Source organism: Danio aesculapii, chromosome 17 (assembly GCF_903798145.1).
Source record: "Danio aesculapii chromosome 17, fDanAes4.1, whole genome shotgun sequence".
Taxonomy (NCBI): Eukaryota; Metazoa; Chordata; class Actinopteri; order Cypriniformes; family Danionidae; genus Danio; species Danio aesculapii.
In genome coordinates this window covers 10,607,312-10,634,436 of record NC_079451.1, presented here as the reverse complement: position 1 = coordinate 10,634,436, position 27,125 = coordinate 10,607,312, and the positions used below count along the sequence as shown (strand labels likewise).

General features: G+C 34.8%; 1 protein-coding gene across 1 annotated transcript in view; it reads left to right on the top strand.

Moving 5' to 3' along the window:
• tmem63c (transmembrane protein 63C) overlaps positions 1–27,125 on the top strand; it is a 106,220-nt gene that overhangs the window by 43,839 nt on the left and 35,256 nt on the right. The window contains exons 4-11 of the mRNA XM_056477656.1: positions 8,442–8,529; positions 9,118–9,155; positions 12,747–12,889; positions 19,446–19,497; positions 21,421–21,529; positions 24,021–24,094; positions 24,207–24,287; positions 26,871–26,991. Coding sequence (XP_056333631.1) covers positions 8,442–8,529; positions 9,118–9,155; positions 12,747–12,889; positions 19,446–19,497; positions 21,421–21,529; positions 24,021–24,094; positions 24,207–24,287; positions 26,871–26,991 — 706 coding nt within the window. The remainder of the gene's footprint in view (positions 1–8,441; positions 8,530–9,117; positions 9,156–12,746; positions 12,890–19,445; positions 19,498–21,420; positions 21,530–24,020; positions 24,095–24,206; positions 24,288–26,870; positions 26,992–27,125) is intronic.

Below are 27,125 nucleotides of genomic sequence, written 5' to 3'. Positions count from 1 at the left end.
AAATAAAATATATCATATCTACTGTTTTCACGGTTGGTTGCAGGATCCAGAATCTATTAGCAGCATCACAATTATTAACAATAAAAAACATATTAAATTACATCACACTAGAAGCCGCAGCAAACTGATTGGAAACACAAGAGATGCACAATAACTAAATCAGACACAGGTGTGAAACATAATCAGTAACCATGTAAACCAAGTAAACAGGAACTAAACAAAAGAATCTAGTACACTATACACTTCTTTTATTCAGTATGTTCTTAAATGTCTAGTGTATAAATTATATAAATTTGTTTTTCATCCAGTGTTAGTCTTTTTTTATTAGAATCTGCAAAAGGTACACAAATTGGGATCATACAAATACAAAGAAAATGACACCAACAAAAACAAGAACAATACAGTCAGGTACTGGCAGGATTGTATGTGTGTGTGTGTGTGTGTGTGTGTGTGTGCGTGTGTGTGTGTGTGTGTGTGTGTGTGCGTGTGTGCGTGTGTGTGTGTGTGTGTGCGTGTGTGTGTGTGCGTGTGTGTGTGTGTGTGTGTGTGTGTGTGTGTGTGTGTGTGTGTGTGTGTGTGTGTGTGCGTGCGTGTGTGCATGTAAAGGTAACTTAGTGGACAGGTCTGAGTACATACAAAAGGGACAATAACAGTTAGTAAATGAAGCAAGTATCATAGATAAAAATAAAACAGATAAAAAGAAACCAGTCTTTGGTAAGAAGTGACAACAATGCTAGTAATGTATGATAGTAATAATGACAGTAAAATGAAAGAAAGCACAACAGTAATAATAACCAACAACAACAACAATAGTAAATCACTAGTACTACACCAACTACTACAGAAAATTACTAATTTTAGAAGTACTACTGCTGCTGCTACTACAGCCACAACCACAACTACTACTACTACAATGTCTACTACTACTGATACTACTACAACAATGACTACTCCTGATACTACTACAACATCTACTACAACTGATACTACCGCAACAACATCTACTACTACTACTATTACTACTACCGATCCTACTACAGCAATGACTATTAATACAACATCTACATCGACAACATCTACTACTTCTGATACTACTACACAGACAATGACTACTACTACTACTACTTCTACTACTACTACAACACATCTACTACTTCTGATACCACTCAACCAACGACATGTACTACTACAGAAACTACTACAACTACTACTTCAACAACCCCAACTACAATCGTTACTACTACAATGACTACTACTACTACTACTACTTCTACTACAACTACAGCCACCTGAATAATGACAATGGTAGAAATACTCGTAATAATGATAATGAGGAGATAACATGAGGACAAGTCAGGACAGTACTAATAATAATGATAACAAAAGTAGAAGTAATAATATTAATGATAATAGTGAGGAGGTGAGGGGAGGTTGGGAAACCAGGAGTAGGACAAATAATAATGATAATAATAATAATAGTAATAATAATAATAATAAGTAGAAGAAGAGGAAAGAGAAGAAATAGAAGAAGAAAAAGAAAAAACAGAAAAGGAAGGGGAAAAATGAGTAGAAGAAGAAAAGAAAAGGAAGTAGAAAAATAAAGTTCAGCAGACAAAACAATGAGAATAATAAGAAAAAACATTGCTATAATAATGATAATATACAAATAATAAAACAAAAAGGTAAGAATAATATTAAAAAGAAGAATTTAAGTAACAATTTGATGAATTATTATTATTATTATTATTATTATTATTATTATTATTATTATTAATAATAATAATAAAAATAAAAGATCAAGAGGTGGACAGATAAACGTGATAACTAAAATATACTCACGCTGATAATAATACTAATAATAATAATAATAATAATAATAATAATAATAATAATAATAATAATAATAATAAAAATAATAATAATAATAATAAAACAACAACTGCTTTAACAATAATTTGAGGAGGTGGAAGTTATCCAGTGTTAGTCTGAAACCCCGGAACCCTACATTATGTATTTCAAACTGTCAATTTGAGTGCATTTTGTTTGTTTTTTAGTAAAATTAGTACTTTTATTGAAACGTAGTTTTAACTCACTTATTTTTATAAATGTATTTTACACTAGTCACACGGAGGACAAAATATCCCAACTAAACAATTGAACCCACCTAAAACTCCAATATTAAATCCTAGTGCCATTTCATTTTGAGGTTTCAGTGTGAACATACAGTACTTCACTCCTACAGTACTTCACACAGCACAGAATAGTACATAAGTATATAAATTGCAATGCACCTTATGAATTCAGAGTACCAGGATGTGGTAAAGATCAAAATAAGAGCCCTTAAACACAGACAGATCGTGACGACAATATAATATTAGCGCTTTGGGACTGAGAAAAGCGCATTATAAATAAAATTTATTATTATTATTATAATCAGTTATTAAAATTTTATCTGGTCTCTTTAGCAGAACCACTGAAGGGCTCAGCAGTCTTTCTCCTACTTGATATTTTACATTTCAATAAAACTTAGTATAGAGTATATGTAAAGAAAAACATCTCATGCACTCAACTTGACAGTTTTAAACACATAATGGAGTGTGTGGGGCTTTCAGACTAACTTTGGATTAAAAAGAAACATAAACCATTATTGCAATATACATAGAACTACATGCTAAAAAGTGTATACACTGACAAAAAAATTACACTTTAAACTTAAAAAATTCGAATACTTTGAAATTACACTTTCTAAATTGTTTAGATATTAGTATAATTTAACTTTGGTTCAAACTGTTAAATTTGGTCTAAATCAAACATATTTGTTGTGGTCAAGAGAAAAATGACATTCACACAAAGTAATAATATTGTTTACTATAAAGACATATATTTTTATATTTTTTTAAGCTTAGATAAATGTGCAATTTTGCTTTGGACAACCTAAGAAGTATTGTAATTTCATTCATTCATTTTCCTTCAGCTTAGTTCCTTTATTCATCAGGTTTCACAACAGCGCAATGAACCACCAATTTATCCAGCATACTGTATGTTTTACGCAGCGGATACCCTTCCAGCTGCAACCCAGTATTGTGAAACATTCATACACACTCATTCACACTCATACACTACGGCCAAAGCTGACCCAGCCGAGACTCAAGCCAGCAATCTTTTTGCTGTGAGGCGACAGTGCTAACCACTAAGCCACTGTGTCGCCCTCTACTGTAATTTGTTACAGAAAAATGTATAAATTGCACTCAAAGTATAGGTTTGACTTGGTTAAAAATGAAAAATGTATTTTAATAGTAATCAAAATATTTATTCTGCGCAAGAAAAAAGAACACTGACTCAAAGGTAAAATACTGCTTTTATAGAGCATGAATTAATTGAACTACTTTGGCTCGACTTTTAAAATTAAAATCCAAGTAAAGCTGTATTTTGGTCCAATAAACACATGTAAAGTTAGGCTATGCTATTGCTACAGTAGTTGTTTTACTTTCAATAATGAGGTAACAAAAACTGACATTAGAAATACATAAAAGCCGAACATCGCATAAGCAGTGCCTTTTTTTCATGTAGTCACATGACATGAAAACTGCTGGTTTAAAGTAAAAAAATATTACTTTGAGAAAAACTAATGTTTTTAAGTTAATCTAGGGGGGGGGGGTTGTTTGTTTGTTTGTTTTGCTTTTAAGGCAAATAGAATGAAAGAGGTTATAATCAGAAACCGCAATTAAACAACTAACCCAATATAAAATGTACTTTTAATTAAAGACACAGTAGTTTCTTTTTTTTCTCAGTGTAGTGTGCCATTTGGCCCTCAACAACAGATTCTTGTGTTTAGATAAAGTTTACTTGGTTGACATGGTTACTGATTATGTTTCACACCTGTGTCTTTTTGTACATCTCTTCTGTTTCGGTTTCTCAGTTTTTTATTTGCTATATGGTTTGCTGCTTCATCTAGTGTACTTCAGGGCATTCTGTTAATAATTGCGACACTGCAAATAGATTCTGTATCCTTCCACCAGCTGTGAAAACAGTAGATACTGTATATTATTTCTTGTCACATTTTCTCATCCACCTTCGTGCGCATTAAAATACATGTATATATTCCGTGGTGAGCTATAATTTGCATGTTCCTCATATTTTAGAGATTCATTTAAACACATCATTTTTGGGCACTGTATTACACTGTAAAAAATGCTGGGTTCCACACAATGGTTGGAGTCCCAGCTGGGTCAATTGGCATTTCTGTGTGGAGTTTGCATGTTCTCCCCATGTTTGCGTGGGTATCCTATGGGTGGTTCGGTTTCCCACAGTCTAAAGACATGTGCTATAGGTGAATTGAATAAACTAAATTGTCCGTATAGTGTATGAGTGTGAATGAGTGTGTACAGATGTTTCTGAGTACTGGGTTACAGCTGGAAGGGCATCCACTGTGTAAAACATATGCTGGATAAGTTGGCGGTTCATTCTGCTGTGGCGACCGCTGATTAATAAAGGGACCAAGCCGAAGGAAAATGAATGAATAAAGGAAGTTGTCCCCAAAAAACCTTGCATTGAATTGTGTTGTTTCAGCTCATTTTAAATATGTAAACAGCAAACATCATTTGTTGAGTGTATATTTCAGTGTGCACAACATGAACTGTGTGTATTTTCTGCCCTTAAAAGTAAGATTTTAAGATTTATATCTCAGTCATTTTGTGTGCCACCGGATCTGTTTTTCACATCATTTTGGGTTGGTTGTATTTAAAATTTGAGCTCACACACAGGCATGGTGTCCCTTAGGGGTTTGTGGGTGGAATTCCATCATAAGTCTTTAGGCTCATGCAGTTCTGTTCATCGTTGTGTTGCTTTATTCAGTATCAGCATGTTACGTTAATGTCTTTGTTTATGTGAAAGTGTGTATGTTTGCAGAGCATTGCATCAGTCGACAGAGAAAGCTTCAGCTAAAATGGCAGTAATATTTATAAATCACAGTAGAATTTCACCTGCTCTTTCTCTGCTTCCTGTGATAAACCTGTGGGTGGAAATGTTTGCGCTTTTGTGATCTTGAGGCTAATTATACTTGAGTCATTTTGGATCTTGGAAAAATTGGTATACTATAAAACACTGGATTTAAAAGAAGAGGTTTTTCAGTCAAATGTTCAGTTCATGCTTGTTTTGCCTGTTTATTTCAAAAGTTTCTTCTTTAAAGATAGCTTGGAAATACACATACATACATATATATATATATATATATATATATATATATATATATATATATATATATATATATATATATACAGTTGAAGTCAGAATTATTATCCTTTAATTTTTTTTCTTTTTTAAATATTTCCCAAATTATGTTTAACAGAGCAAGGAAATTTTCACAGTATGTCTGATAATATTTTTTGTTCTGGAGAAAGTCTTATTTGTTTTATTTCGGCTAGAATAAAACCAGTTTTTAATTAAAAAAAAACATTTTAAGGTCAAAATTATTAGCCCCTTTATAAGCTATATTTGTTTTCAATAGTCTACAGAATAAATCATCATTATACAATAACTTTCCTAATTACCCTAACCTGCCTAGTTATCCTAATTAATCTAGTTAAGCCTTTAAATGTCACTTTAAGCTGTATAGAACTTTCATCATGGCAAACATAAAATAAATCAGTTATTAAAACTATTATGTTTATAAATGTGTTGAAAAAATCTTCTCTCCGTAAACAGAAATTGGGAGGAAAAAATAAACAGGGGGGCTAATTATTCTGACTTCAACTGTATATATAAATATGTATATATAATGTATTTATATATAATATATTTGTTTCACATAATCTAACCATAGTAGTCCAATAATCTTAGTTCATATCAGTTTCAACATTTAGTAATGTACTTTTTTACATTGAATAGTTTTTACTGGACCTGAAGTAACATAAAACAATGAAAGGTTGTATTTTTATTCTTTAAATGGATCAAAGAGAATGTATGATTTAACTGCGCTGTGCTTTCAAAATGAAGACAAATGTCAGATCATGGCGAGTTTTCACATATATTTTGTATATTTTTATTTGTGTAATTAACTTAGTTGGATTTCTCTCAGGGGCGTCACTGTGGCGCAGGGTAGCACGATCGCCTCACAGCAAGAAGGTCGCTAGTTCTGTTCGTCGCGTTTCTGTGTGGAGTTTGCATGTTCTCCCCATGTTTGCGTGGGTTTCCTCCGGGTGCTCCGGTTTCCCCCACAGTCCAAACACATGCGGTATAGGTGAATTGGGTAAGCTAAATTGTCCGTAGTGGATGTATGTGAATAAGTGTGTATGGATGTGATGGGTTGCAGCTGGAATCCGCTGTGTAAAACATATTCTGAATAAGTTGGCGGTTCATTCTGCTGTGGCGACCCCAGATTAATAAAGGGACTAAGCTGAAAAGAAAATGAATGAATGAATGAATGATTTCTCTTGGCCAAAACAATATTTTGATGATTTATGTGATGGCTTGTTTATTTTTTTTTAGATGTGTTTCAGCTGTTGTACATGGGGAATAAAATAATCAGTAAATAGCATTTTTTTTTCAAAATATTTAATAAATCCTACTTTTTAGGTCCTAAACATGCTTTAAAATTCATGAAACCTTGTACACACATCAAATGCACAAATGTGCATTTTAAATTGGTTTCAGAATTTAGTTTGGCAAAATAGGTCAATAGGGTGTTCTTTCTTTAAAATACAATACAATACAATACATAATACTTACCAAAAATGATCCAAAAAGGAGTAAACTCTAAAATAAACAATCACTTTGAATTTCCTATACTAGTTTTGTGTAGTTTTTTTCAGTTTTTGTTCAATAACAGGGGCAACACTGTGGCTCAGTGGATTAGCACTGTTGCCTCACAGCAAGAACATTGCTGGTTCGAGTCCCGGCTTGGTCAGTTGGCATTTCTGTATGGAGTTTGCATGTTCTCCCTGTGGATTTACTCCGGGTGCTCTGGTTTCCCCCACAATCCAAAGAAATGCGCTATAGGTTAACTGAATAAAGCAAATTGGCCGTTGTGTGTATGTGTGTGTGTGTGGGAAACATCAAATTCTCCAAAATTGCTTGCCAAGCTGACGATTGAATTTCATATTAGGAATCATCACTAAAATTCCAAATCACACAAAATCTGCAGAAACTCATGGTCGAAGCCCCTTTCCCAGAGTATCATCAGTCTATAGCAATCGATGCTACATTAACACCTTAAGAGTGTTAATTTGCTAAAATTCATATTAAAATCTTTTTATTTGTATTGTGCAAAGTATATTTGTAAGGTTTTTGTGCATAGTATATATATATGTGTATATGTGTATATATATATATGTGTATATGTGTATATGTGTGTGTATATATATATATATATATATATATATATATATATATATATATATATATGTGTATATGTGTATATATATATGTGTATATGTGTATATGTGTGTGTATATATATATATATATATATATATATATATATATATATATATATATATATATATATATATATATATATATATATATATATATATATATATATATATATATATATATATTAAAAAGAAGAAAAACAATAAATTATTCTATGCATGCTGTAATGTTTAGATATCTGTCTGTTAAAAACGCGTGAAGAACGCTGTATCTCATTTCTCTCAGCATGCGTTTTGTGTTCTCGCCTTCTCCCGAGTTTGTTCTTCTGAGGTGACCTGGCAAGACCAGTTTTCACAAGAACACAAGTCCATTTTCTGCATTCTTGGAATTGGGAAACAGCCCCAGTGTTTTAAACGAGTAGTCTTGAACACCTTCTTTAGTTGGATCACCTTGATTATTTGGATCAACTGTGTTAGAATAAGGTTGGAGCAAAACTGTGCAGAGCTGCGGCCCTCCAGGAATTGAGCTTGAGACCAAGTTGAAGTCTTTTAAATATTTCCCAAATTATGTTTAACAGAGCAAGGAAATTTTCACAGTATGTCTGATAATATTTTTTTCTTCTGGAGAAAGTCGTATTTGTTTTATTTCAGCTAGAATAACAGCAGTTTTAATTTTTTTAATCGCCATTTTAAGGTCAATATTATTAGCCCCTTTAAGCAATTTTTTTTTCAATAGTCTACAGAACAAACTATCATTATACAATAACTTGCCTAATTACCCTAACCTGCCAAGTTAACCTAAATAACCAAGTTTAGCCTTTAAATATGGCTTTAAGCTGTATAGAAGTGTCTTGAAAAATATCTAGTCAAATATTATTTACTGTCATCATGGCAAAGATTAAATAAATCAGTTATTAGAATTGAGCTATTAAAACTATTATGTTTAGAAATGTCCATTCTGTACAATGTCTGAATTTCCCCTACAAGTTATTCCATATTTAATAGACTTTGTCATTTTGAAATATGCTTTGTGTAAAACTATGACCTGCTTATTTTCTTGTTTGTGTTATAGCTTGACATCACTATTCTATGGAGAACAAAGCGAGAAGGAGAAAACCCCATCAGAATCCAGTCCGTCAGATTCAGAGACCAAGGACATGGTGAGAACCTTTTTGTAAAAGAAAAGAAAGAGACAAATTAAGAAAAAGAAAGCATTAGACACATTTTGGGAACGTCTGATCATGCAGAAACACAATCTTTTCTAGAATGAACCAAATCTGTTGGTAAGAAATCACACACCATTGCCTGTGCCTTGGTGCAAGCACAACTAATAGAAAGTGTTTCTAGCATTACAGTCACCTCTATTGTGATCCATATTCACGACTGCTAAAACCTAAAGACACAAAGGGGCACAAAGAAAGTTCAATCTGTCGGCGTGCATTACTCAACCGCATCGCCCTGGAGCTGATGTCATCTCAAAAGACGCTATTTTCTTTTATGCACAGTATCTGTCCGTTTATATCCTGACCTCACTCTGTCTCCTTGTGTTTTATGTGCGATGACAGTTCACGTCCTCACAGCCATGTTAAAGATATGCATGGCTTTTTTCCGCTTGTTACGCTGCGCATGTTCACTTAAAGAACAAAATGAGTCCGACAGATGCTAAGCTAGCCAGACGTGCTCTTTTTTTATTATTATTATCCAGGCCTTTTTTATGACACCGTTGTCTTCCCTCCCTCTCTTTATAGGGCTTCTGTTCCTGGCTCACATCTTTGTACCACATGAAGTAAGTGTGCAGAAGTGGTGATGTCATCAACAGGCGTCCTGTTTGCTCATGTTATATCTCATTAAGAAGGGAAAACACTGGGGTAAAAGTGGACCGGGCAGTTTCCCAGCACATCTAATGTCTCAAAAAAAAAAAAGCCTTTCAGAACCGCTAGTCTGTCTCCAGGGTTGCTTAGATGTTATTTGGACGACTTGGGTAGCGTGTCGGTGCCATATTTAGCTGGTTCCTTTTAAAAATCTTCTTGAGAGTCTCCTCGCTCTGTGTGAGGCGAAGCCAGAGGGGTGTGTGTGTGTGTGTTTGTATCTTGTAATCATAATAGCCCTCAATGCTCTTATGTATTTGTGTGGTCTTTTAAAGAAGCTGCCACACATATATTGTTGACTGAAGCCAATAATTCAATGGGAACAGAGTGAACATGGTCACAGAGGCTTCCTGGGCACTTTTAAGTGTAAAAAAAGTTGTTTTCAAGTAAGCTGGAAAAGCTTTAAAGAAACACTCTTGTTTTTATACTCATTTTACAGCTCCCTTAGAGTTAAACAGTTGAGTTTTACCATTTTTGAATCCATTCAGATGATCTCTGGGTCTGATGGGAGCACTTTTAGCTTAGCTTAGCATAGATCATTAAATTGACTTAGACTATTAGCATCTCGTTCAATATCTTAAAAAGGTTTTTTTATCACTGTAACTACAATTAGCATAGCGGTCATTCTGACCATTCTCAAATAAGACACATCATATTCACATTAAAAGTTTTTACTGAGGTATCAAAATTATCATATCATATCATGTGATCATATTTAATTAAGTTATCACCCTAAAAATACAATCAATCATACAATCATTACAGTCTATAAAATATAGTTAGACTACAATTTAAACCACAACAAATGTCCATGCCTCACTTTCATTTTCACTTTCACAAGCAGGGGAGAAAAGCTTTTTCGTGGCACTGAACATGCTGTTTAGAAAGACATACTGTTTCTGAAGTAAAGTTATGTTTTTGTCAACAGAAAGTTTTCTTTTTTGTTTGCAAAGTTGCTAGGCAACAGAAGCATGCATATTCAAAGACACAGGGAAAGTAGCAGGTAACTAAAATTCATGGGGTCATTTTGATCGCTGCGGTAGTTCTAGGTAGAAATAATCAGAAATCTTTTGTGTTTTGTCATTTTAATCATATAACAGTGTTAGAAGGAAATATATACATATTTAGTAAAAGTCAGAGAATTAAAGATATGTGAGTTTTATTTCAACAAAGTTATTAAATGGCAAAAATTCTTCTGTGGTGTACTAAGATTGATGGAAAATTAAAAATAACTGTTTTCTAGGTCAATAATGATTATGTAGCACCTATTGATACTTGGCGGCAGACAGTCGAGCTGGGTTTCTTCCTTTGCCTGGCATTCTTTGTGTTTGTATTGTTGCTAATTTCCTCAAAGAACAACACGCTTGTGCAGCGCATCTTTTTCAAGACTTCGCTCCGACTGTGCTTTTCTGGATGCGATGGTTTCCTGTTCCCGGATGATGGGCATAAGCACTGCGTTTCATGTCTGGGGGTCCAGCATGTTGATGCGGTGCTCACAGGCAGTACATGCCATCACTGCGGTGGCATGTCTGTTGCGCAGTTAAGATCGTGGCTTGCTCTTGCAAAAGGGCCACCCACCCCAGTTGGCCACCCACACCGAGGCTCAGATGTCCATCGCTGCAGCGGAGGACGGGCTGTCATTGACACAGGTTCAAACCTGCTCACTCTCTCCGGGGTAGCGAGCACGGCGTCAGATCTGGAAGCAGACATTATAACTGTGCTTTCCTTGGCTGCTTCGGCCAAGGGCCTGGAAATGGTTTATCCCCCAGCCCCGCGGCCGGACCAACTAGATGGTTCTTATGTGGAGGATGTAAGGAAGGCAAGACATTTTAACCCTCCCATCCCCATCTTCCCGGAAGTGCACAGTAGGCTTACGCAGTCTTGGAGGACACCTTTCTCTGCCCGATCTGTGTGTGCCTCCGCCCTCACCACCCTTGATGGCGAAGCAGCCAGGCGGTAATAGTCAATTCCCCAGATTGAGAGTGCCATTGTGGGCCGCGTGGTGCCTCTTCCTGGTGGGGTCAGCCTCGTCTCCTGTCCAAGGCGTGTAGGTTATCTGCCTCCCTCGGAGACGGAGCCCACTCAGCCTTGGGCCAGGCTGCTTCCGCCCTGCACACTATGGCCACCTACCAGTGCTACCAAGCACAGGCGCTGCCCCAGCTGCACAAGGGTGGTTCCGACCCAGGCTTGTTACACGAGCCCCGCACCACAACCGACTATGCTCCACGGACCATAAGTCTGCTGCGTGTGCCCCTGGGAAGGACGATGGCAACATTAGTGGTCCAGAAGCGCTACCTCTAACTAAACCTGGCAGATAAGCGAGAAGTTGACAAAGTTTGCTTTCTTAACTCACCTATATTCCAGGCTGGCCTGTTCACCCAGGAATTCACGGCGGTAAAAGAGCAATCGAATGCGATTGGCAAAGTCATCTATCGGCGGGAATGTAACACCGCTCCTCCCGCCCAACCATCCACATCCACTGCTCCTTGCCAAGGGCCTGCGAGAGCTGATCTGCCACCCCCGCCTGCAACTCTGGCCAAGCGGCAGCGCCGAGCACCTTGCAGGCAACCAGCGCTCCCCACCCCAGGATGCCGCTAAGTCTGATTAACGGACCGCGAAGCGTCCCTGAGACAGGCCATCTGGAGAAAAGGGAACTTGCTCTTTCCTCAGTGGGGGGCCGGGTTCTTCATCCAACGCTGTTTAAAAATGCCATCAAACCCTCAAAGAAAGAAAATTTTTTCCCTTCCCTGGATGTGACACCCCGAACACTGCCAGTCTGGGACGTATAGAAGATTCAAGCATTAAATAGGAAAATGATCAAAAAACAAATAATCTTTGGAGTGAGATGCTAATGGTCTAATCCAGGGTGCTCAAACTTGTTCCTGGAGGGCCAGTGGTCTGTAGAGTTTAGCTGCAAATTCAATTAGACACAGCTGAACCAGCTAATACTAGAAACATCCTGACAGGTGTGAATTGAAGCAAGTTGGAGCTAAAATCTAATATGATTCAATGATTCATGCCGCGTTAAGACAAAAGTGCTCCCGCCAGATCTGGATATCAGATTAATGGACTCAAATGTGGTAAAAATAAACTGTTTAACTATATTTGGACTTATAAAATTAGCCTATTTCCAAAAAAAATGTGGAAGAGTGTTTCTTTAATATACAGTAACATTCAAAAGTTTAAGGTTTGGTACGTTTTTTTTAATGCTCATAAATTGCAGTACGATTGGTCTAATGTATGAAAATATTGTGAAATAATTTAGCCTTTTATGATACAGTAGATTTTATTTCTGTGATGGAAAAGCTTCAGTCTTTAGTGTCACATAATCCTTCTGAAATCATTCTAATTTGCTGTGCTGTTTAATAGTTTTGTGTATTTATTTTATATACACAAAATTTTATATATATCCCTTTAAGACGATGATGCAATTAGCTTGTTTTCCATGTGTCTGCCAAATGAAGCAATACCAATGTGAAGATCATAAGGCTTTTCTTTTTGCCTTGCAGGGATGAAGAGATCCGCAGTAAATGTGGCATTGATGCGGTCACATACTTGTCTTTCCAGCGCCACATAATTCTTCTGATGATGGTGGTGTGTTTGCTGTCCCTCACTATCATCTTGCCCGTGAATCTCTCTGGAAACCTCCTCGGTACCTTCACTACACACATCCTGCAGTGGTTACTGTTTTCTCCAGCATGTGCTCAGCTATAAAGGGTTCATGACAACAGACACAACACATTCAGTCTCCAGGAAAAGGCAGTATATTTTAAAACAACATTACATCAACAGCTTAATTCATCAGCGCGCTCGAACCTAAAAAAGGCTTTTTAGAATAATCTCATAAATTAGTTTTGACAGGCTATTTGAGTGTTGGGGCTTGTTTCACTAATTTTGAAGTCGTAGTCTAGAAGAATATTCTATAAAGATATATACAGTTGAAGTCCGAAATTTTAACCCTCCTGAATTTGTATTTTTCCCCCTATTTCTGTTTAACAGAAAGAAGATTTTTCAATGCATAACAGTTTAATAACTAATTTCTAATAACTGATGTCTTTTATTTTTGCCATTATGGCAGCACATACTATTTTAATATTCATCATAATATTTTTCAAGATACTAGTATTCAGCTTAAAGTGATATTTAAATGCGTAACCAGGTTTATTAGTTTAATGAAACAAGTTAGGGTAATTAGGCATGTCATTGTATAACAGTGCTTAAATATTGCTTAAGGGGGGCTAATAATTTTGACCTTAAAACTGCTTTTATTGTAGTCAAAATAAAACAAATAAGATTTTTTCCAAAAGAAAAAATATTATCAAACATACTGTGAAAAATTCCTTGTTCTGTTAAACATCATTTGGGAAATATTTGAAAAAAAATTATAAAAATCACAGGAGGGCCAATAATTTTGACATCAACTGTATATGCTTTATATGAAGATTAGCTCCTGTCAAAGTTAATATACTCTACTTTGTCCACAAAAAGTTGGAGTTTGGATTTAAGCAAATGGTTAAGAGGATGTGATTGGATTTTTAGTGCAGTTGCCATGTATTGCCATATATTGCCAACTATTTTATTTGTATGATTCTATATGCATCTTATATGTTTTGCAAAACCATAATTGATGGAGATTATAACTTTTATTTCAGTAAAAATCATGTCAGAAGAAGTATCACATGGCTATATTTCAAGATGACAATAATGCCAAGATTCACCAAGCTCAAATTTTGAAGGAATGCTTTATTTTGCATAAAATTTGACTGCCAATTTATTTTTTTGCCAAAATGTAAAATATGTGCTCTGGGTACGTTTCGTTACACATTTCAGATAACAAATCCACTAGACGGCTACATTTTCGCTAATCTGAAATACGTTATAGGGTACGTTTTGTTGTAAGTTTCAGATACACATCCTTCCTGTACATTTCATCCAGACTAGTGAACGACTGACCTAACCCAATCAGTAGTGTTTTCAAAAGCAAACAATAGAGCAGGGGTATATGTACTATGGAGTCAATCTTGGGCCAATTTCTGTTTAACGGAGAGAAGATTTTTTCAACACATTTCTAAACATAATAGTTTTAATAACTGATTTCTAATAACTGATTTATTTTATCTTTGCCATGATGACAGTAAATAATATTTGACTAGATATTTATCAAGACACTTCTATACAGCTTAAAGTGACATTTAAAGTGACACTTAACTAGGTTAATTAGGTTAACTAGGCAGGTTAGGGTATTTAGGCAAGTTATTGTATAACGATGGTTTGTTCTGTAGACTATCAAAAAAATATATAGCTTAAAGGGGTTAATAATATTGACCTTAAAATGTTTTTTTATTATTATTAAAAACTGCATTTATTCTAGCTGAAATAAAACAAATAAGACTTTCTCCAGAAAAAAAAATATTATCAGACATACTGTGAAAATTTCCTTTTTCTGTTAAACATCATTTGAGAAATATTTTAAAAAGAAATAAAAATTCAAAGGGGGACTTCAACTGTATACTTGCAAAATAAAAGAAAGTTTTGCAAACAAAAAATAAAGTATGGAACAAAAAATAAATATGCAAATCTCCAAAAATTGCAAAGTGAAAATTAATTTTTAATAAATAAAAATAAATTTTGCTAACAAAATAAACAACTGCAAAAGGGAAAATTAAGCTTTGAGAAATAAAAATGAAAATTGCAAACAAAAAAAGAACTGCAAATAAAAATCAAGCAGTGCAAAACAAAACTAAAATATTTGCAATAAAAGACCTATATATATATATATAGAAGTTTTTTTCACATTGCACTTCACGGTCTGCCATAAACACTCCCTTGTCTCCGCCTCCTGTTCAAATCAGGGCCACAAGGTGAAACGCACAGAAACGAGAAGTGCAGTAAAAACAGAATCGCAAACTCACGGTTGAACATATGCAAAAAAAATTTTTTTTGCACTGCTTGATTTTTATTTGCAGTTCTTTTTATGTTTGCAATTTACATATTTATTTCTCAAAACTTAACTATCCCTTTGCAGTTCTTTATTTTTGTTAGCAAAACTATTTTTTTCTCAAAAATTATTTGTCGCTTTACGATTTTTGGAGATTTGCATTCATTCATTTGTTTTTGCTCCATACTTTGTTTTTTGCTTGCAAAACTTGCAAAAATATATAGCCCTGCATTGACTCCATAGTTTTTAACCTTTGAGCTGCAGTGAATTGGGTATGCTAAAATTGACCGAAGTGTATGAGTGTGTGAATGAGTGTGTATGGGTATTTCCCAGTAATGGGTTGCGGCTGGAAGGGCATCCGCTGAGTAAAACAAATGCTGGATAAGTTGGTGGTTCATTCCACTGTGGCGACCCCAGATTAGTAAAGGGACTAAGCTGAAAAGAAAATGAATGAATGAATGAATATGATGTTTAAGTGATGAGAAATAAATAATAAATTGTTACTATCAGTTCAATATTCAGTTAGTTTAATAACAGCATAATAATTTTTGCTAATTTTATTTGCTGAATACATGTCAACGAGTCCAGTGCTCTAGTTCTCAGCTGGTTTTGACTGCTCGTCTGAACTAGGGATCTGCACTAGCAAAACCTGATCCTTGGTTAGAGAAGTAAGATAGACTAATATTTATATTGATCAAATAATGCTTGAAACGCATTTTAAAGATTGCTCAAAATTATCTGCGGCACTCCTGTGAAAGTGATATAGGCCTATGTAAAAACCTCATTTTAAAAGGCAAATATATTGGTATTTATCTAACTCACAGAAGCAGTGATGGATTAACACCCTTTCACTCAGGAAGCAGCAAGTGATGAATTGCCGCACACAGATGCCTGTTTCTCCTATAGTAAACTACTATACTTACTAACCTGCCACAAATAGCGGGTATATAAAAAATTTTCAGGGGAGCCACGGAAACATATGTGTTTGGTTTAGGAGGCTGTGAGTTATAAAAAGTTGGGAACCACCGCATTAGAATAGTGCACTGCAACCATATGGTTTTACATTGATCTTTTGTGGAACCATGCATCAAAGGACTCAACCAGAGCACTTCACATCACAATCACTTGTGTGAAAAGGAACAAAGGTTGTTGCTGCCATACTGCCCAGTGTATGTGAAGTACGTTTTTGCAATTTCACAAAAAAATGTAGTCTGAAGCATGCATTGCATTCAGAAAGAGACTGTTTTGTGATTGACTGAAGTAGACAGTTGATGTTACAGCACGTCTACTATTTGACTATGATGCAACAACTGGTAATAAGACATAAAACTATTGACAAAACTATCAATACGATAGAAAACGATGAGTAAACTTTGGGATATTGCTTAAGTTTATTGAAACTATCTGTCATTATCTGACCCTGAGGACAAATACTCTGGGTTCAGGAACTCTTTAGGTTCAGGTCTGTTAAAGTGTGAAAATGATTCGTCTACTGACATTAAAAAATAAAAAGCGTAGAGTTAAAAGAATTGAAGAGTTCAGAAGCATGTAACCATTGACTTCCATACTATTTGTGTTTATTTTGTTGAACAAAAAAGTATATAGTTTGAAAAATGTTGGAAGCCTGTAACTATTGACTTCCATAGTATTTTTGTTTATATTGTTGAACACAAAAGTAGATATTTAAAAAATCTTTAAATCTTTCTTGTATAGCTTGAGGCCAATGAATGTATCTATTGCCATTCTGGAATATGACCAGGGGATTCGTCTACTGACATATTAAAAAATAAAAAGCGTAGTGTTAAAAGAATTGAAGAGTTCAGATGCAAAAATCTCTCAATGCCGTCTGAAATTTTCTTCTAAAATAAGGTAGGTTTAGTAATTTCACATTTCAAATTAAGTTCTTTTCATGATCTTAACTTAACATGAACAAAAGAGGCTGAGAAAAATGCTCATTTATTATGGAAATTTCAGACAGCACATAGAGGTTTTTGCATCTGAACTCTTCAATTGTTGCTAAAGATGTAACAGGACACATAGAAATGACCTCAATCAACATCCAACCTACACTTTAGTCTTTGTTTCTGAAACTTTTGTTTATTTAATTATTTCTGCTTAATATACAAATATCTAAAATATCAAGAGTGCAAAATAAACAATCATGCTCATGCATTTATTGAAAAATGTGAAAATAATGTAAAATAAAAAAGATAGCTTTTCAATATCAATTCTAATGGTAAACATTTCAAACAAGCATAAAAAGCCCTCAAAATTCATAAAAATAAAATAATAATATTAATATTTAACAAAAGTATATTTGAATAATTAAATAAATTTACATTTCAAGGCCTGCTTAAAGGGATAGTTCACCCAAAAAAACGAAAATTCTGTTATTATTTACTCACCCTTTACTTGCTTCAAACCTTTATGAGTTTCTTTATTTTGTTGAACACAAAAGTTGATATTCTAAAAAAATGTTGGAAGTCTGTAACCATTGATTTCCATAGTATTTGTGTTTATTTTGCTGAACAAAAAAGTAGATATTTTGAAAAATGTTGGAAGTCTGTAACCATTGATTTCCATAGTATTTGTGTTTATTTTGCTGAACAAAAAAAGTAGATATTTTGAAAAATGTTGGAAGCCTGTAACTATTGACTTCCACCCTAATTGTGTTTATATTGTTGAACACAAAAGTAGATATTAAAAAAATGTTGGAAGCCTGTAACCATTGACTTCCATAATATTTGTGTTTATTTTGCTGAACAAAAAAGTAGATATTTTGAAAAATGTTGGAAGCCTGTAACTATTGACTTCCACAGTAATTGTGTTTATATTGTTGAACAAAAAAGTAGATATTTTGAAAAATGTTGGAAGCCTGTAACTATTGACTTCCACAGTAATTGTGTTTATATTGTTGAACACAAAAGTAGATATTAAAAAAATGTTGGAAGCCTGTAACCATTGACTTCCATAATATTTGTGTTTATTTTGCTGAACAAAAAAGTAGATATTTTGAAAAATGTTGAAAGCCTGTAACTATTGACTTCCACAGTAATTGTGTTTATATTGTTGAACAAAAAAGGAGATATTTTGAAAAATGTTGGAAGCCTGTAACCATTGACTTCTATAGTAATTGTGTTTATTTTGTTGAACAAAAAAGTAGATATTTTGAAAAATGTTGGAAGCCTGTAACCGTTGACTTCCACAGTAATTGTGTTTATTTTGTTGAACAAAAAAGGAGATATTTTGAAAAATGTTGGAAGCCTGTAACTGTTGACTTCCATAGTAATTGTGTTTATATTGTTGAACACAAAAGTAGATATTTTGAAAAATGTTGGAAGCCTGTAACCATTGACTTCCATAGTATTTGTTTTTCCTGCTATGGAAGTCAAAGGTTTCAGGATTTCAGATTTCTTCAAAATATCTTGTTTTGTGCTGAACAGAAGAAAGAAGCTCATGAAGGTTTTGAAGCACTTAAAATAGTGAGAATTTTTTCCTTATTAGGTGAACCATCCCTTTAAATACTTTTTCATCTTCCTCTTCTTCTTCATCTTTTTTAAAAACAGTAAACATTGCCATTTAAAAACAGCTGTAAAAGTCTGAGTTGTGCAGATGCTGCTGTTGTGTGGGCCTGCCCATGAATGACTGTAGGAAAAGCCTGGGAAAACCGTTGAAGGGACAGAAGCGCTCAGTCTCAACCCTCTATTAGTGGACTCGTGTAAAAGCATAATTCAGACCACCCTACAGTGTTTGAAGATGACTGGGTGGCACGATAGAGGGTTAGAAGAGCCAAGTTAAATATGGGAAAGGCCTTGACTGTCCGCGCCACAAGAACAGCGATGGTGGAAACCGCCGGCTTTACCTCGTGTTGTTCTCAAACCTGCAATGAGCTTTTCATGTGACTCCGAAGGCCTCAGTGGCAGAAGTTTACTGTGGCGTTAAATGTGGATGTGTGGTAAACCGGTCTGTGGCCCTGCTGGTTAGAAAAGGGTGGGGGATTTAACTCTGACTGTCATCTCTGTGCAACAGTTTGACACTGTATTTGTGATGTAAACCAGCGCATGCATTCTCAAATTTGTCATGGCAACCCAAACCCAGAGCATAATGATTTGGGTGTAGAGTTGTTGTTGTTTTTTTTATTTTTTTCACATTTGCAGTTTGCGCTGTACCACACAGGCCTCAAATTACTTTCAGACTTTTATTTTTGAGAGCTGGCATGTGAGAAGAACATGAATGGTGAACACAAGTTATTTTTCTCTATGCTTTTCAGGAGATAATCCACAGAATTTCGGACGAACAACGGTGGTTAATGTTCCAGCACAGTGAGTTTGGGTTTTTATGATAGAATTTGACCAAAAAAATCCTGAGCTTGTTTTTTTCATGTAAATTCAATTACTTTTCACAGTGTATTATTGCCAATAGTAATATTTTAAATATAAGCACCCTCTAGAAGATTAAAATATAATGATAGAGTTGTGTTGCATGGGTCATATAGAAATTGCCTATATGAACAGGGTAGCCAATCAAAAATGCACGTTCATTTAAATGTAATTTGTGGATTTTATAGATGGTTCCTCACCCACTATTTTCCTATTTAAAATTCACAAATTTCAGCACTGATGAAAGCTTACAATACTGAATATATTGAATATATATTCACAGAGAATAATAAGAATACTGTAGCAAACTAATTATTCTGGTGGGAAACATTTCAAATAAGTATAAAATCCCTATAATATTTAACAAAAGTATATATTTGAATGGGGCTGCACAGTGGCGCAGTTGGTAGCACGTTCACCTCACAGCAAGAAGATTGCTGGTTCAAGCCTCGGATGGGTCAGTTTGTGTTTCTGTGTAGAGTTTACATGTTCTTGCATGGGTTTGCATAGGTTTCCTCAGGCTTCTATGGTCTCCCCCAAAAGTCCAAAGAAATGTGGTATAGGTGAATTGGGTAGGCTAAATTGTCCATATGTGTGTGTGTGATGGGTTGTGGCTGGAAGGACATCCGCTGCATAAAAACATATGCTGGATAAGTTGGTGGTTCATTCTGCTGTGGCGACCCCAGATTAATAAAGGGACTAAGCTGAAAATAAAATAAATGAATGAAAATAATTAGACAAATTTACATTTCAAGGCCTGCTTAAAGGGATAGTTCACCCAAAAATGATTTACTCACCCTTTACTTGCTTCAAACCTTTTTGAGTTTCTTTATTTTGTTGAACACAAAAGTTCATACTTTTGGTTCCAGGTTTCCAGATCTCTTCAAAATATCTTCTTTTCTGTTGAACAGAAGAAAGAAACTCATAAAGGTTTTGAAGCACTTCAGGCTAAATAAATATTGACAATTTTTTCCTTATTAGGTGAACCATCCCTTTAAACACTTTTTCATCTCCTCCTCCTATTTTTTTTTTTATATTAAACGCTGCCATTTAAAAACAGCTGTAAAAGTCTGAATTGTTTGGATGCCAATAGTTATGCCAATAGTTATGCCAATAGTCGTAAAAACTCACAGTACACGGTAACTTGTCTTTGTTTGCTATTCTGATTATTCACTGTGAATATACATATACAGTTGAAGTCTAAATTATTAGCCCCCCTGAATTATTAGCCCACCTGTTTATTTTTTCCCCCAATTTCTCTTTAATGGAGAGAAGATTTTTTCCAACACATTTCTAAACACAATAGTTTATATAACTTATTTCTTATAACTGATTTATTTTATCTTTGCCATGATGACAGTACAAAATATTTCACTAGATATTTTTCAAGACACTTCAATACAGCTTAAAGTGACATTTAAAGGCTTAACTAGGTTAATTAGGTTAACTAGACAGGTTAGAGTAATAAGGCAAGTTATTGTATAACGATGGTTTGTTCTGTAAACTTTAGAATAAAAACAATAGCTTAAAGGGGTTAATAATTTTAACCTTAAAATGGTTTTTAAAAAATTAAAAACTGCTTTTATTCTAGCTGAAATAAAACAAATAAGACTTTCTCCAGAAGAAAAAAATATTAACAGACATACTGTGAAAATTTCCTTGCTCTGTTAAAAATCAATTGGAAAATAATAATTCTGACTTCAACTGTATATAAAAGATTATACATTGCTTAATGTGCATAGCAAGTGAGTTGGGCTTTAAATGATTGATGAAGAGTTGAAAAGTGTAAGTTTGTTGATTTAATTGACATATTTATGACATACTGTATAACATGATCTTAATTTTAACTCTGTCTTCTCGCATTAGGAACACATTTCTGTGGTTGCACAGTATCTTCGCTCTGCTGTATTTTGTTATCACTCTGTTGTGCATGGCTCATCATTCCTCACGGCTGGAATACAGAGAGGACGAGAAGGTTGGTGTGTGTCTGTGTGTAATTACATCTCATTTCTGTTGCATAAATGACACTGCTTACTACAGTGATTGCAAGACAACCAAGTGAATGATAACAACAAAATAAATCATTGTGAAGAAATAAAATGTTATATTATTTATATTTTAAAAATGAAGTTGATAAATCAATTTAGAGAAATTTAAGGCCCTTAAAAATATTAAAAAGTCATAAATGCTATTTTACAAGTTATTAATATTTGTATCAGTATGCTAAAGTTTGTCTGAATTTAATCTGCGAATATCACAACATTAGCATTTTTATTCAGTATATGAATAATGTTTTAGTTTTGTATTAGTTTCTCACAATAAATATTTAGTAAATATACTGTGAGTTAAAATGTTGGCTTCTGCTTGAAACCGAAAGTGGGTTTGACATCTTAAAATGTTGGAAAGAGTCTTCAAAAAGGTCATGTATATACCCTAAATAAATTATTACGATATAGTAGTTAATAATTAGAAAATAAAAACTACAAACTTACACTAACTAACAAAAGTCTTGTCGCCTATCCAAGTTTTAAGAACCACAAAAAATAACTTGACTTCTAGTTGATCATTTGGTATCAGAAGTGTCTTATATGAAAGGCAAAGGCCCCTTGATTATGCTTAATTACCAAAATAAAATATGATCATGCCTTGATTTTTAATTATTTAATTAGGACACTAAGGTCTGACTTTGCTTACACAAAAGTCTTGTCGATTAATAACAGAAATAATGTACAGTGAGTGTAGAATAAAAAGTCATGGTGCAGTGGAAAAAGAATTAATATTGTGTATGACTCCCATCAGCTTGGAGGACTGCATCCATACATCTCTGCAATGACTCAAATAACTTATTAATAAAGTCATCTGGAATGGCAAAGAAAGCGTTCTTGAAGGACTCCCAGAGTTCATCAAGATTCTTTGGATTCCTCTTCAGTGCCTCCTCCTTCATCTCACGACATGCTCAATAATGTTTATGTCTGATGACTGGGCTAGCCAATCCAGGAGCACCTTGACCTTGTTTGCTTTCAAAAACTTTGATGTGGAGGCTGGAGTATAAGCACAAATGTCTTGATACCTCAGGCTGTTGATGTTGCCATCCACTCTGCAGATCTCTCGCACATTCTCAATGTAACACCAAACCATGATTTTCCCTTCATCAAATTTGACTGATTTCTGTGAGAATCTTGAGTCCATGTTGGTTCCAATAGGTCTTCTGTGATGATTGGGATGCAGTTCAACAGATGATTCATTGTTTCATTTGGGAAAAATCTACCTTCTGCCACTTTTCTGAATGATCAACTAGAAGTCAAGTTATTATTTGTATTTCTTACAACTGGGATCGATGACAAGACTTTTGTCAGGTAGTGTATATATGTATTTTAATAATTATATTTTGCAGAAAGAAAACAAACATTTCATAGATTAGAATTGCATTTTTTTTATTTATTTTTATTATTTAATTGTTTATAAAGAAGTTCGTTACTCAAAATTGTTTGTATAGTGCTTTTGTAAGAATGGTTTTGAACCACAGCGGTTAGAACTGTAGTTTTGCCGAATGACTAAAAAGTTATCAGTATTTTGGTAAAAAACTACGTTCTAGTCAAACCATTCTTTTGTAATCTTATACCAAAAACGGAAATAAGTGCAGTATTAAAAGCTTAAAATGTGGGAGAGCGTTGCTATTATGTAATTGTATTGTATTGCAATATGGAGCAATTAAGTGTTGATGTTAAATCAAAAGTTTTTCACAAATACTTGAAAATGAAATGATTTAATGACAATAATTCTCTATGGTTACAATTGAATTAGTTACAAATAACTGTGCAAAATGATAAAATATGTTACATAATACATATAAAATATATTACATAATAATAATTGTACCTAGCTTAAATGTAAAAATAAAGTTACCTAAAAGAGAGAGACAGGGGGGAGGAGAGAGAGAGAGACAAAGAGTAAGTAGGCCTCAAAGAAAGCCTCAGAGCAGTAGAGAGGAGCAGAGCAGGAAAAGAGACAGAGCGAAGTTTACCAGCTATGTTTTCTCTTTCTTGACCTTGTGACCAAAGCCCATGTACTGAGACATTCAAACTGACCAATCAACATGTGACCACATTGTAAAACCCCCAAAGTCCACACACCAGGCCTTGATCTTATTAGTATCTGCCTTTGGAATTTGTGTGAGTCTTCTTTGAAGAAAAAAGACATGTTTTGCCATAAACTTGCTGGTTTTAATGTCATAAACAATTAGTATTCAGTTATTTGTCAAATAATATAAACGTATAATGATAAATGTGTTCAATTAATCTGCATTAAGCAGTACTTTGATGAAATTTCAGCAATGTTTTCGTTAATTATATAGCTGCAATCACTTTTCTACCAGAGAACTATATTATTTTACTGCCTTGCAAAACCTTCTATTCCCTTCAAAAAACTCCCTGCTGGCTCTCATTTTTGATTTATTATCATTGCAGGTGGCCAGAACTCTAATGATAACGTCAATTCCCCGTGAGATCTCTGATCCCGGCCTGATCACCAAACACCTGCAGTGAGTGAAGAGCACAGATCTGTTATCCTAAGCTCCATTCTTCAGCATGCTGGATATTAAATGTCAACACAGGCGAGTGTAAAAATCCCATGTCTCTTCTGTGTTCAAACAGTGAAGCTTATCCCAGCTGCACCGTCACAGACATCCGCTTCTGCTTCGACGTGCAGAAACTGATGAAGCTGGATTCAGAAAGGTCATTCACACGTTCACACTCATCTTCTAGCAAATATTGTAAATGAATGATAGTATAATAAATGGCAAGCCGTTTTAACATTTGATACTTAACATCACGTGTTTTTTTAATGTCCAATTCATGCTGTTAACCAACCAATAGCTAAGACTTTTACCTCAATGAACTACTAAATATCTGCTTATTAATAGTAAGTAAAAAAAAGAGTTAATAAAGTAGTCTGGTTTAGGTATTGGGTAGGATTAGGGATGTATAATACAATTATACTATATAAGTGCTAATAAACAGTTAATATCTTAATAATAAGGAGGTAATAAGCCAGTAGTAAATAGTGTGAATTGTTACTCAAACTAAAGTACTACTTACCTGTATTACTGGAACTTTTTTGAGCTACTAGTACCTACTGTATTCCTAAGACATTATGGTATGTTTTAAAATACATTAGTCTTAAGCCAGTAAATATTCGTTCTTTTTTGTTACACAATAGCCGCATTTCCACTATCGGGCCAGTGCGAGCCAGTGCTTTAATCGGGCCAGGCCGGGCCAATAGCCCGGGAGGTTGAGAAATGAGGCCGAAATCATGTCGCGTTTCCACTGTCGGGCTAGTTGCTCGCAGCGCGTCACGCAAACACCGCCCCCAGAACGTCCCCCGAATCAAACGTCACACAACCCGTCACACAACCCGCCCACTTCAGCGGGAACAAAAAACTCAAATTATAACCACAAACACAACCTGGCATCACTACGAGAGCTGGAAGATGGAGAACACCGAAGCGATTGCTTTTTTACTGTTTGTGGTGTTTGTGGTGTGTTTGTAGTGTTTGTACTGTTTTCCATGTACTTGATAACGTCCTCATTTCTGCAAACGCCGTCTATTTGGACGAGGCCCAAATGTTCAGAAGAGCCCTGGTGTCCTCAACTGACCAGTACTGTCTGCTATCCATTTTTTCTTCTTCTTAGTGAGTTGATCAAGCGCGATAGCAAAACAAATGTAAGGGAAGAAAGCATCTTGTCTCCTCTTTACTAGACAGGAAAACTCCGCCTTTGTACGTAACCCCGCCCCGAAGCCCCAGTTGGCCCTCCTTGTTCCAAGGTATTCGGCGGGCCGAAAAAGGCCGGACGCTGGCCCCAAGGAAGCCCCGCTTTGGCCCGATTACGCCCCGGAAGTGATAGTGGAAACGCGACTGGCCTTGGCTCGCCCTGGCTCGCTCGCTTTAGGCGCGATAGTGGAAACGCGGCTATTGCTATCTTTTGTAATATTTTTACAGATTTTTTTACTTTTATGATTAGCCAGTACTTACAATACAATGTTTAAAAAAAAAAAAAAAAAAAAAAAAAAAAATATATATATATATATATATATATATATATATATATATATATATATATATATATATATATATATATATATATATATATAAATAAGACTTTAAGAATGGTAGCACTTTAGTTTGTAGGTGTATTTGTTACACATGTTCCATGTTCTTACTGTAAAAAAACTAGGTTGCCTTAAATTTTTAAGCTGAATCAAATTAACCTTATGAGTTCACTGAACTTATATTAGTTAAACAGTGTTGGGCAGTAGCATCGCTACAAGTAGTGACGCTACTAGCTTAGCTACATATCTCAGTAACGTGGTGGTAGCATCGCTACTTTCTAAATCATATAGCTTTTCGGTAGCGAAGCTATTTTTTTAGTCAAGTAGCGCATTAACGTCCACACAAGCTACATTTACCGATCGCGAATCAATAAGTGACGGCACCGACATTCACGGAGCTGTGAGGCCGATGAAAGTAAATCCATATGATGGCGAGAATGACGATTACTTCTTCTTCCTGTTTATCGGTGTTCGACAGCAAAGATTTTGATGCATTACTGCCACCTCTGGTGAAACTTACTTCATAGAAAGATAACTGAGGGAGAGGAGTTATTTCTAAAGCAGAATTCCTTGTGACCATACCTCGAGAAGTACATGTTACGATGCAATAACTTAATTTCTGATGCTGTGCCCAAAAAACAAAAATACTTTAGTATATATATATATATATATATATATATATATATATATATATATACATAAAATATGTTTCAAACTCCTAAAAAGTCACTTTGTTAAACAGTAGAGTTGAATTTTCAACATCAAAAGTCAACAGAGCACAGATCAAGGTCGCATAATCCAATTCACGACTGTACATAAACAGAAAACCCTTGTGAGTCACAAAATACAGATACTGTTAATTAACAGATTTTTTTACAGTGTAGTATCTAACAATAAGTAGTATTTTCTAATGAGTAACTACTATAAGTTCAAAATATGGGTAACACTTAAGTTTAACAAACAATTCACACCATTTACTACTGGCTTATTACCTGCCTATTATTAAGATATTAACTATTTAATAGCACTTATAAAGGATGACCTTATTTTACATCCCTAATCCTACCCAATACAACACAACTATTACCTAACTAACTATTAATAAGCAGCTAGTTACTAGTTTATGAAGCTAAAAGTCTTAGTTAACGGTTTGTTAATAGCGTGAATTAGACATTAAAATAAAGTGTGACCAAAATATGGTCTTTCAGACGAAAAGCGATGAAAGGAAGGCTGTACTTCACAACTAAAGCCCAGAAGAATGGCAGGATCATGATCAAGACGCACCCTTGTGCACAGATCTTCTGTTGTGATATATGTGGCTTTGAAAAGGTAGGAACAGGTGTATTCATATGGTCCAGACTGGCCATTTGTGTGTGGTTCTGCACCTCCTCATGTTGGCCACTGGAGACCAGTATACACCAGCTCCTGTATGTCTGATCACGTCAAACAGTACTGTTCTCTGA